The sequence below is a fragment of the Ursus americanus genome, chromosome 6 (assembly GCF_024610735.1).
Source record: "Ursus americanus isolate L20-20 chromosome 6, mUrsAme1.1.p, whole genome shotgun sequence".
Taxonomy (NCBI): Eukaryota; Metazoa; Chordata; class Mammalia; order Carnivora; family Ursidae; genus Ursus; species Ursus americanus.
Genome location: NC_142132.1, coordinates 15,995,880 through 16,007,369, shown reverse-complemented (window position 1 = coordinate 16,007,369; position 11,490 = coordinate 15,995,880). Strand labels below are relative to the sequence as shown.

The following is an 11,490-nucleotide window of genomic DNA, read 5'->3' as shown; positions in this document are numbered from 1 at the left end:
GCCCTGGGAGCTCTGCGCTCAGCAGGGAGTCTGCTTGAGATTCTCCCTCCCTCCCCCCACTCCAACCCCGCTCACGTGCTTGCCCTCTAAAAAATAAACATTTTCCCTTTAGTCAGCTTGGTCAATTTGGTCTGTATTACTGCACAAATAGTCCTGGAACATACCATTGCTACTGGTTGCATGTCCGCCCTCAACAGCCTTCCTGTGTGCTAAAAATGCATTCCTAAGGCTTTGGTTTGATTCTGGTTTTGTGCTGGGTCATTGGAAGTCGGACTGGTACTTCTTCCGACGGGACAGACCTTTAAAGGGCGCAGGGGAGCAAGAAAGAAACACGGCGCAGAGGCGTTTGGGAATAGAATAAAGCACACACTTTATTCACTGAGTGGTGAGTGTACAGCAGTGACGAGAGGACAGGGCGGGGAGCGGCGAGCGCTGCTTGCACAGGAGCATGGAGCAGGTCGGACTGTCAAGCACGGCAACGCGGGGCCAGCGGGCCGCTCCTGCCTCTGCAGTAGTCCGCGGTCTGCGGGGCGCGGACGGACACCCACTCACTTTCACGGGGGACACAACACATCTTGTACACAGCGGTTCTTCCAAATACTCACTTTCATATTTCTGAAAGGGGAGGGAAGGAAGAACTGGATGTCTTCTGACACTTGCAAGAAAATTCCATTAAACTGAACTTAAACTGAAAGGACTCCAAGAGATTTGATGCAGGATTGTCGGCAACTCACAGACACCACACACATTACTGGACGGGTCTGTACATAGAACCCAAAAGGAACATCAATATTGTGGACACTTGTTTTCTCTTCCATGGGATCAGGAAACAGGCATATACAATCATTAAGCGGCTCCCCACCTTTCTGAACCGTAGTGGATACGGTATTGTCTCCCGCTACCTTTGGTGAATGGGTTCCGAAAGCGACTCGCGAGATCTTCGCTCTTGAGAGAGACACTTTTGGGATGAATTTCATTTAATGATAACAACTGCCAGTCCATTACACCAACCATCAGAAAACGTTGCATTTGTTTAATTTTGCTGTGTTTACATAGACTGTTTAGAAAGTTTCTTTCAGCTGAAATTGACCGCTTCCCCCTTTCGAGTTTGCCTTAAATTAAACTCACCCACATGAAAACATAAAAATCCATATGCAAAGCACATCAATCACCATCTCCTCATGGCTTCCTGGGCAGCAAATGGAAAGGCTGATTTTTTTTTTTTAAGCCAGAGTAAAAGTTTCTCTTTCTTTCATTATAGCATAGTTGGCTAGTTTCCTTAATGTACGTTATCACAATAAGCTGGTGTCACAGCAAAAATCTCAAGCCTGAAATAATCTCTTCTCTGAATAGAACATTCTTCAAAAGGGAGTACTAACAAGTGAGCTGTAAGGTTTACTCACAAACACTTGGTTTGTCAAAAGAATAATTTTAAAGATCAAGTCAGGTCAAGGCTGGCCTAGGAAGGGTAGGTTAAACAGTGACCAGTAATGTAGAAGACGTGATTTGTAAAAACTGAGCTTGCCTTGGAGGACGCAGGGGGTGGGGAGGATTACATGGAGTTCACGTCCTTCCACCACCTTTCCTGACAGACAGAGGGCTCGCCTGCCCCTTCAACGCACAGAATGCTAACACCAAGCTTTTCGAAATAATTTTTAGAAAGACCTACCTAGTCAAAAGTGGTTAATTCCATTTTTTTAACTTGCAAAAGCATACATATTTTATATAATCATCTGAGAAGCAATTCTTTAGAAAAAGGTGTTTGCTTGAAAGTGTAAAGAAATTAGGTGAAAGTTTTATAAACATTTCCAGCAAGACTTCTCGAAGTAGAGTTGACGGCCATCACCAGATTGAGAGGATAAGTGGCAGAGGGAGTGTGCACCGTATGACCCATTAACCCTGGCTTTTCTGTTGGAAGTTTCAGAGAACAGGCAGTTTCTCTTTAGTCACCGAAGAAGTCACATTAAGGACATCTCATAACTAACTCAAACTGAAATACAGATGCATAGCTGGCTATACAAATTCCCACGTGCTCTTAAGGTCTCATCTTTAATCACACGGGAAGAAGAAATATGGTATCCTGGCTCTTCTGGAAGAAACTTTAAAGGAAGCACTGACTTTCACGCTGTCAGAGGCCTCTTTTGCTTCGCGCAGGCGTTGTGGCTTAAAGAATCACAAATAAGCCCAACGCTCAAAAATGTAGCCCTTTGGGTATGTACCAGGAAGGTTTGCCACGTGTGGACGTCCTCCCCTGGAGTGAATAATCCCTGTTCCTTGGACTGCGTTAACAACTGAATTTTTATGTGCAATGCAGAGTGGGGTTCAGGCAGAGAACACTGAGCTCCTGTACAGTGGCCTGGACATTTTGAGGACAAGCATGCTGAGCCCAGTTTAAAACAAAACAAAAAAAAAAAACAAAAAAAAAAAAAAAGGAGAGGCCATTGTAGCCCATATATTAGATTTGGCAGTTAGGAGAACCAGGTGGCCCCATGACCCATCCCTCCAGCTGGAGCCTTCTGCTGGGAGTGGAGTTTTGGGGAAACCAGTCCACATTATGGTTTCCCACGACCCCTCCCCAGAGCATAGCACCACTCTGTTTGTAGACAGGAGGCTACTGACATTTTCTGGTAATGCATTTTTGCACGGTATAGTTTAAATTAGCTAATACACTTGCTATGGAAAGAAGCTTCCCACCCCACCCCCCACCCCCAAGTTGGATGCAGAACTGAATTCAAAAAAGATAAGAAAAGTAGAGTTTCCCTATGGGTGGGAGAGGTTTTGGGTTCAGATCTTTAACTATCATTGCAATTTGTCTTGCACTGACATTTGCTCGGCATGTGCATGGGTCATAACTCATGACAATGTTGAGGGTCCTTTATGGTCCCCGTAATGAAAAAATTCTCTCCACCAGCTTAGCACTGGGACCCATCTGGCCATCCTCATTCTTGATTACTGGGAATGCACCACGGTCCGCACTCCTCACACTTTGCCAGAGCAAAGCAAGGACTAGGATACGCAGGCATTGTACTGAGGCTGCCACTGCCGGAGAGGTCAGAGCGAAGATGGGACAGCAGAAATATTGAATTAAAGCACGAGGCCACTGAAGGCACCGAACTGCAAAGTTGCAGTCTGGGGCTTCAGCCCAAGGAGGAGCTGGTCGTCTCACGTCTGCTCCATCAGAATCATTTGCAAAATATGTTAGTAGGTCCAACACACACACACACCCACACCCACACCCCCACACCCACACACTCGTATTTGTGAGAACAGTCCTCAAACATTCAGTGTGCAGCACCGAAAGGACAGGCAGCTTTCGATCCCTTCGGGATGAGCACAGGAGAGGCTGTAAAGCCATCACAGAGCTCGTCACAGCACCCAGGTGACCGAGTGGGTCCCAAGTTAGAGGTCTGCAGCACAGTTTCTGAAACTATTTTTACTTGGCTTTTTAACAGGGAGATCAGCTACTAACTATTCGAATACTTGGTGGCAGCAGGAAGAATTTCTGAGCTTTTATTAGTAGTGGCATAGGAAGAGAATTCAAATGATTTCTCCTTTGGCTTTAAAGCAGAGTTTAAATTCCTAGGCAGAGCCCCCAAAGCACGAGAATAAAGGTGAAAACCACCCATGCGTGGAGCTGGATGGAGATACCCTCCCTTGTCCACCTCACCGCTCACTTGAGTCACGGCCAGAGGCGTCCAGGAATCGTGATGGGGTTTTGGTGAAATCCTAGGCTCCCCTCTGAATCTTGGGTTGCTGAATTTGTGGACTCGGGTGTAATGCTCCAATATCCACGTACAGCCTCATCTGAGGTCTGGGATCTTCACCGTGCTGCTGACCCGAGCTACATGGATCGCGGGGGACGCTGGCTTCTGACACTGACACCCTTCCACGAAGGATGCCCTGTCGGGTGCGGTTTAGCCTCAATCCTGACCTCTGAGTCATGCGCACGTGTGCAAACGGTCCTCAGAAGCTGCAGCACAGCAGCACAAACATTCAAGCAGAGAAATGTACAAGAACGTGCGGACTCCCCACACCACCCTGGGTGCGGTCACTTACACACTCCGTGCACACACACACACACACACACACGCCGTGAAGTCAACAGAGTTGGGCAAGAAGGAAAGCTGAAAAGGCCAAATGAAATCAATCTGAGGCAATATACCCTGGAGTTGCAGAGATTTCCAAGCGGAAAGCATGCCTTTCCTTAGCCTACTACTGAAAAGACCTCCAAAAAATCCAAAATCCATGTGGGCTTGATCAGATTCAGAGGACGCTGGGTGAGGAGCAGAGGATGCAGGGTGGAAGAACTTGCATTGGCGGGACACAGAATTTTCTTTCTTTCTTTCTTTCTTTCTTTTTTTTTTTTTGCCAAGAGTGCTGTGGCCCTGGGGCAAAAATCATCTAACAGCACATAACGGGAGATCATTTCTCCCTTTCCTTTCCTTTCCATGGGGGCCTGTGACAGCTCCCATCCTTGGTGGGGAGGCAGAACGAAGTGCACCAGGTGAAGCAGAAAAAGAATTAAGGGAGATACTCCTTTCATTCCTTTTCCCTCTCTTTCTCTCTCTCTCTTTTTTTAGTAATAGCTAAGTAATTTGCCAACCAGGTCCTAGCAAAGAGTAGAGAAAAAGGAGCTTGTTAAAAATGACCTTGGCTGCCCTTCAGCCCACTCCCACAGAGCTGCCCAGTTTCCCGACTCTGATTTCCATCCTGCGGGGGCCCAGGCCGGGCCTCATGAGGCCAGTGAGGACAGGGGTGTGCAAAGTGGTGCGACCACATGGATACGTCCCTTAGGCTCTTTCTTCTTTGCCACGGTGCTACATAATAAATATATTCCTACTTTGGAACGATTACAACTGCTTTTTTCCACGCGGGACCCTAAGGGCACTTGCTGGCTCTGACCCATACGGTCGGCACTCCTGTGAGACAACAGTGAAAGGAAGTGAAAGGAGTAACCCCTGTCGTGTACATAAGGTGATGCCAAAAGGTCACATGTGAACACTACTGTTGAGTGTGCGGAACACGGAAATTTCGACCCCGTTACTTCTTGGCAAGTGTTGCCGGTGGTGGGCCCGGTATTTGGCTCATGGGTGTTTTAATCAGGCTTCCTGTTTTGCTGTTGTGGAGGGACAGTAGTTTGCAAATTCTCCAATCAAGTTTGGGCCTCAACACAACATCCTACATGTCACCGCCATGCCAGTCCTTTTCCTAACTGCTGTCTACGCGGGGGAGCTCAGAAGAGTTTCGCTTTCTTCTTCATGTCGTTGCGTCTCCAAAGAGGTAACTTGTCAAATTCCTGTATGGACATTCCAAAGATTTCCCGAAACACTTCTGGGGCTAAGTGGCGCTGTGGGTGGGAGAAAGAACAGTGGTCAGTCCTGAGGGCCATCCTCTCGAGCCTACAAGCGATCATTCTGAAGAGTGAGGCAGAATGATGGCAGACGAGTTTAGCTCGGAGGCTGGTTAGCAGGCACGGGACCAACTGGCTCCTTACCTGGTTGGCCCAGGTGAGGCAGCCTCCCCAGCAGACAAAGGAGCTGGCGGAGTGGTAATGCTTATCGTAGTACGCTACATGCTGAAGGGGCATAGGAAGGGGATTCGTTATGCTGGAGGCAACTCCACGTCAGGCCCTTGGGATGCTGAGAAGATGCAGGGAAAATGGACCAGAGCAATAAGAAAGCCAGAGAGAGACTTCTAGAGTGGTGTCTGGGGAGCCCTGGGGCTTCCTCCTGGCTCAGCAGCAGCAGGAGTTCTGCTGGAGGCCTGCTCCATGAGGAGAATGGATTCCATCTGTCATCCCTCCTAAAAAGTTCCCTTAGGATAGTGGAGCCTTTATTCTCTGTGCCAGACTGACTTCACATACAAGGTACTGCCTTTTGTCAGGGAAAAGTAATGCTTCTTTATGAGACTGGCAGCCAGAGTTTTTCTTAATTAAAATCACTCAGATGGAAAAGTATGATCAGCCTTGCGTGTCTAAGGAGGTCTTGAGTATGTGCACCCAGATAACCCTGCAGCGAGCAACGTGGAAACAGCCAAGAGGCAAACTTGTCCAGGGCAAACCTCTTTACTGAGCACTTCCTTCTCTCTCTCAACGAGCTCAACCCAGGCTCTGGGATATGTGAAGGGGGACGGGATTCCATTCTACAAAACCAGCCATAATCAAGCTTCCGCAGAACACAACTAAAATCACACCGTGTCTCCTGGCTCATCTTCTGGGCTTTACCACACATGTAGGCTGATCTCGTAAAGGGTGTATTATTCGGGTTTTCAATCCCGTTATCTTAGTTCTACCTACCATATGAGGTTGATTCTTTTCATTGTTTTTTTTTTTTTTTTTTTGCCTTCATTGAAACATTTCTTAGGAGAAAGCTGGGGGAAATGCGTGGGGATCTGCGGTCGGCACTGGTTAGTTAGAGTTTACCTCCAGCCTGGTTCTGTCCACCTCTCTCAGGATTTTGTTGCGCCCTCTGTTGGTCACCATCAGCATTTCATACGGAAATATCTGAGGAGCAAAGAAAACACCTCTTCTAGAACACTGCTATTTTATTAACAAGCAGAATCTACCTAAAATTTAGTATTCCCAAGATAAGCTTCTAAGACATTGTAATTCCGGTATCTGAGTGATGGGTGTTCCTCACGTATCCCGTGGACAGGGACCAGTTCTTACACATTTCCTCAACTTACCATGTCTCATGTAGCACTGTGCCTCTGGAAGGCTTTGTTGAGTGAAAAAATACAAACTTACTATGTCTTGGGGGTAAAGGTAAAAATTAGAAGTAAAATGATAGGAACACGGTTTATATGGCCAGGGTACCTCTGCAGGGTTCACCAGTCTTGTTCCATGAGAGGCTCATGATTTCACAGAAACAGGCAGACCGAGAAGCAGTGTTCTGGTGGAGGACACTGAAATAAGCCCCAGTCATGGTCCCTAGGGAGCACAGACTTAGACCCCTCCGGAGTTTCAGGGTGGTCTGGAGCTTGGGTAACCAACCATCCCAGTTGGCCCGGGACTGAGAAGGTTCTGGAATGCTAGACTTTCAGTGCTAACACTGGGAAAGTCCTGGGCAAATGGGATGTCTTGGTCACCCTATCTGGAGTAGTTGGCAGCTGCCCCACTTAGCACTGGGCATGCCTCGTGGTGCTCGCGGCAGGGGCCAAGTGAGTACTAAGCTCATAGCTATGAGAGGTGTGCTGATGCTTCACTGTGAACAAGCAGGACCACACCCTGCGAGGACTTAAACCTGTTGACTCAGTGTGACAAGATGAGGGGAGTGTCCAGGTACTTTGTGACATGGCCTGTCTAATGCATCAGCCTGGAAGCAAGAGGGCCTCAACACTGAGAATGGTGGAAAGAGAGAATCTAGCCAAATCTCTTCAGGATCATGCCCGGTTTGCTGTCCCCATGTGAGAGCAGAGAGAACGGCTGCACTTGCCTTTGGTTCCAACATGTTGGGCATTGATACCCCTCGATCCATTCTCGTCCCAGACATGTGGCCATCTGGGAGAGTCTGCAACAGAAAAGCTGGTTTAAGGAAGAACACGTGGCAGCATGGCGAGCTGTGGGGGGGACTCTGGGCCTCCCCAAACTCCCTGTTTGGGCCTCAAATCCTCAGTTTTGTAGATGTGTCATCTTAATCACCACACATTTTTCAAAATGAGATCCTTGCTGCATGAAAGCAGGAATACTGGGAATACTGCTCTTTCATCATCAAGCTGGGGACAGATCCTGGCTTACTAACTACGGACTAATTCCTAATTTAGAATCCACACATGAAAGTATATGGTCTACCAAAAAAGTGCCAACTCGGTGATTTTGGAATGGTACCAGAGCATCTCTTTCCTCTTGGCCAAGACAAGAGTTTCTTTTCATGTGGGACCACAGGAGGAGGGGAGGACCAAAAAGTAACTGAGCAGTTATGACTAAAAGGCAAAACTATTTGAGCAGACCCTTGATGTTGGTCCATTTTCACCCCAGAGAGGACTGGGTCAGAGCAAGTGTCCCCCCCACCCCGACACCTCGCCTGGTTTATGCCACAACCCCAAGGCCTGCGGGGCCAGCTTGACGTTGGCACGAGGCATGCCCGATCCTCATGGCTCCTCACATCTATGGACCAATGAACCAGACAGATCAACCCAAATAAGGATCTTCTCAACAGAAATCCTTCCCTGGATCAGCAACCCATGTCTGCATTGGGCCATGGTTGTTTTGCTGGTGTGGCCAACTCGGGAGAGACGGTGTTCCATACCTGGTAGTCTAGAAAGAAAGAAAAAGAAAATATCAGAAGGGAAAGATCATAGAAAAACATGGAAATATTAACATACCATATCCTACTGCAGTTCCCCAGACATTCTCCAACACACCACATCCCCCTCTGTGGGGGTCTTTGTCCACACTACCTCCCGATCTCCCGACAGCCAGGAAACACCTGCTCCAGTTGCAGTGATCAGTTAAAATGCCCTTTCCTCATGAAAGCTTTCCCTGACACCCTGAAAGTATTTCTGCCTTCTCTGATTTCCAGCAGGCATCACTGGAAGCTTCTCTCCCCTCACCCCAACCTGTCCCTGTCTCTTACTCAGTCATGGGCATTCCTGACAGCCGTGCTACGTCTTGCTTCGGGCACGCTGTATCACTAGATATCTCTCTCATCGAGCCCTCAACACACGGCAGGAGCAATGAATTCATTCTTAAACGCCCTGCTTCTCATGGTCTCATTTCAGTAGAGACCCTTTTCGATTTTTTTTAAATTAATTGATTTTTTATTTAAATTCAGTTAATTAACATATAATGTATTATTAGCTTCAGAAGTAGAGGTCAGTGATTCATTGGACTTATATAATACCCAGTGCTGTTTACATCACCCAGTTACCCCATTCCCCCACCTCCCTCCCCTCCAGCAACCCTGTTTCCTATGATTAGGAGTCTCTCTTATGGTTTGTCTCCCTCTCTGATTTCATCTTGTATTATTTTTTCCTCCCTATGATCCTGTTTTGTTTCTTAAATTCCACATGAGTGAGATCATATGATAATTGTCTTTTTCTCTGACTTATTTTGCTTAGCATAATACCCTCTAGTTCCATCCATGTCATTGCAAATGGCAAGATTTCATTTTTTTGATGGCTGAGAAGTAATCCATTGTATATATATATACACCGCCTCTTCTTTATTCATTCATCTCTCAATGGACATCTGGGCTCTTTCCACAGTTTGGCTATTGTGGACATTGCTGCTATAATCATTGGGGTGCAGGTGCCCCTTCAGATCACTATATTTGTATCTTTGGGGTAAATACCTAGTAGTGCAATTGCTGGGTCATAGGGTAGCTCTATTTTCAACTTTTTTAGAACTTCCAGACTGTTTTCCAGAGTGGCTGCACCAGCTTGCATTCCTAAAAACAGTGTAGGAGGGCTCCCCTTTCTCCGCATCCTTGCCAACATCTGTCATTTCCTGACTTAATTGTAGCCATTCTGACAGGTGTGAGGTAGTATCTCATTGTGGTTTTGATTTGTATTTCCCTGATGCTGACTGATGATGTTGAACATTTTTTCATGTGTCTGTTGGCCATTTGTAGGTCTTCCTTGGAGAAATGTCTGTTTGTGTCTTTTGCTCACTTCTTGATTGGATTATTTGTTCTTTGGGTGTTGAGTTTGATAAGTTCTTTATAGATTTTGGATACTAGTCCTTTATCTGATAAGACATTTGCAAATATCTTCTCCCATTCTGTCGGTTATCTTTTCGTTTTGTCGACTGCTTCCTTTGCCGTGCAAAAGCTTTTTATCTTAAGTTGCCTCTGTTTCCCTTGCCTTTGGAGACGTGTCTAGCAAGATGCTGTGGCCGAGGTCACAGGGGTTGCTGCCTGTTGCCCTCTAGGATTTTGACAGATTCCTGTCTCACATTTAGGTCTTTCATCCATTTTGGGTCTATTTTTGTGTGTGGTGTAAGAAAAATGGTCCAGTTTCATTCTTCTGCATGTGGCTGTACAATTTTCCCAACGCCATTTGTTGAAGAGACTGTCTTTTTTCCATTGGATATTCTTTCCTGCTTTGTCGAAGATCAGTTGACCACAGTTCTTAAGAGTTGAGGGTCCATTTCTGGGCTGTCTTTTCTGTTCCATTGATTGATGTGTCTGTTTTTATGCCAGTACCATACTGTCTTGATGATTACAGTTTTGTAATAGAGCTTGAAGTCTGGAATTGTGATGCCACCAGCTTTGGTTTCTTTTTCAACATTCCTTTGGCTATTCGGGGTCTTTTCTGGTTCCATACAAATTTTAGTATTATTTGTTCCAGCACTGTGAAAAAAGTTGATGGTATTTTGATAGGGATTGCAGTGACTGTATAGATTGCTCTAGATGGCACAGGCATCTTAACAATATTTGTTCTTCCAATCCATGAGTATGGACTATTTTTCCATTTCTTTGTGTCTTCCTTAATATCTTTCATGAGTGTTCTATAGTTTTCTGAGTACAGACCCTTTGCCTCTTTGGTTAGGTTTATTTCTAGGTGCCTTATGGTTTTTGGTGCAACTGTAAATGGGATCAACTCCTTTCTTCTGTCTCATTGTTGGTGTATAGAAATGCAACTGACTTCTGTGCATTGATTTTATACCGTGCCACTTTGCTGAATTCCTGTATGAGTTCTAGAAATTTTGGGTTGGAGTCTTTGGTTTTTCCACATACAGTATCATGTCATCTGCAAAGAGTGAGAGTTTGAATTCTTCTCTGTCGATTCGGATGCCATTCATTCATTCATTCATTCATTCATTCATTCATTCATTCATTCATTATTTTGTTGCCTGACTGCTGAGGCTAGGACTTCCAGTACTATGTTGAACAACAGTGGTGATAGTGGGCATCCCTGTCCTGTTCCTGACCTTAGGGGAAAAGCTCTCAGTGTTTCCTCATTGAAAATGACACTCACTGTGTACTTCTCATAGATGGCTTTTATGGTATTGAGGTACATTCCCTCTATCCCTATCCTGTGAAGAGTTTTAATCAAGAAAGGGGATGCTGTACTTTGTCAAATGCTTTTTCGGCATCTATTGAGAGGATCATATGGTTCTTGCCCTTTCTTTTATTAATGTAGTGTATCACACTGATTGATTTCTGGATGCTGAACCACCCTTGCAGCTCAGGAATAAATCCTACTTGGTCATGTCTGTGTCTTCTGTGTAAATGTACTGCTGAATCCTATTGGCTAGTATCTTCGTGAGAATTTTTGCATCTGTGTTCATTAGGGATATTGGTTTGTAATTCTCCTATTTTGCGGGGCCTCTGTCTGGCTTTGGGATCAAGGTAATGCTGGCCTCATAGAAAGTTTGGAAGTTTTCCTTCCCTTTCTATTTTTTGAAACAGCTCCAAAAGAATAGGTATTAATTCCTCCTTAAATATTTGGTAGAATTCCCATGGGAAGCCATCTGGTCCTGGACTCTTGTTTGTTGGGAGATTTTTAATTACTGCTTCAATTTCCTTGCTGGTTATAGGTCTGTTCAGG

General features: G+C 45.8%; 1 protein-coding gene across 14 annotated transcripts in view; it reads right to left on the bottom strand.

Annotated features, from left to right (window-relative positions):
* Positions 1–353: 353 nt before the first annotated feature.
* ABLIM1 (actin binding LIM protein 1) overlaps positions 354–11,490 on the bottom strand; it is a 289,693-nt gene continuing 278,556 nt past the window's right edge. For 7 of the 14 annotated variants that reach the window (XM_087862674.1, XM_087862677.1, XM_087862672.1 and 4 more), the window contains one exon: positions 7,498–8,254. In XM_087862674.1, coding sequence (XP_087718800.1) covers positions 8,172–8,254 — 83 coding nt within the window. In that variant the 3' untranslated portion in view covers positions 7,498–8,171. Of the gene's footprint in view, positions 5,348–6,421; positions 6,503–7,433; positions 8,255–11,490 lie in introns of those variants that run through there. The other 7 variants (XM_087862681.1, XM_087862679.1, XM_087862682.1 and 4 more) reach the window with 4 other exon arrangements.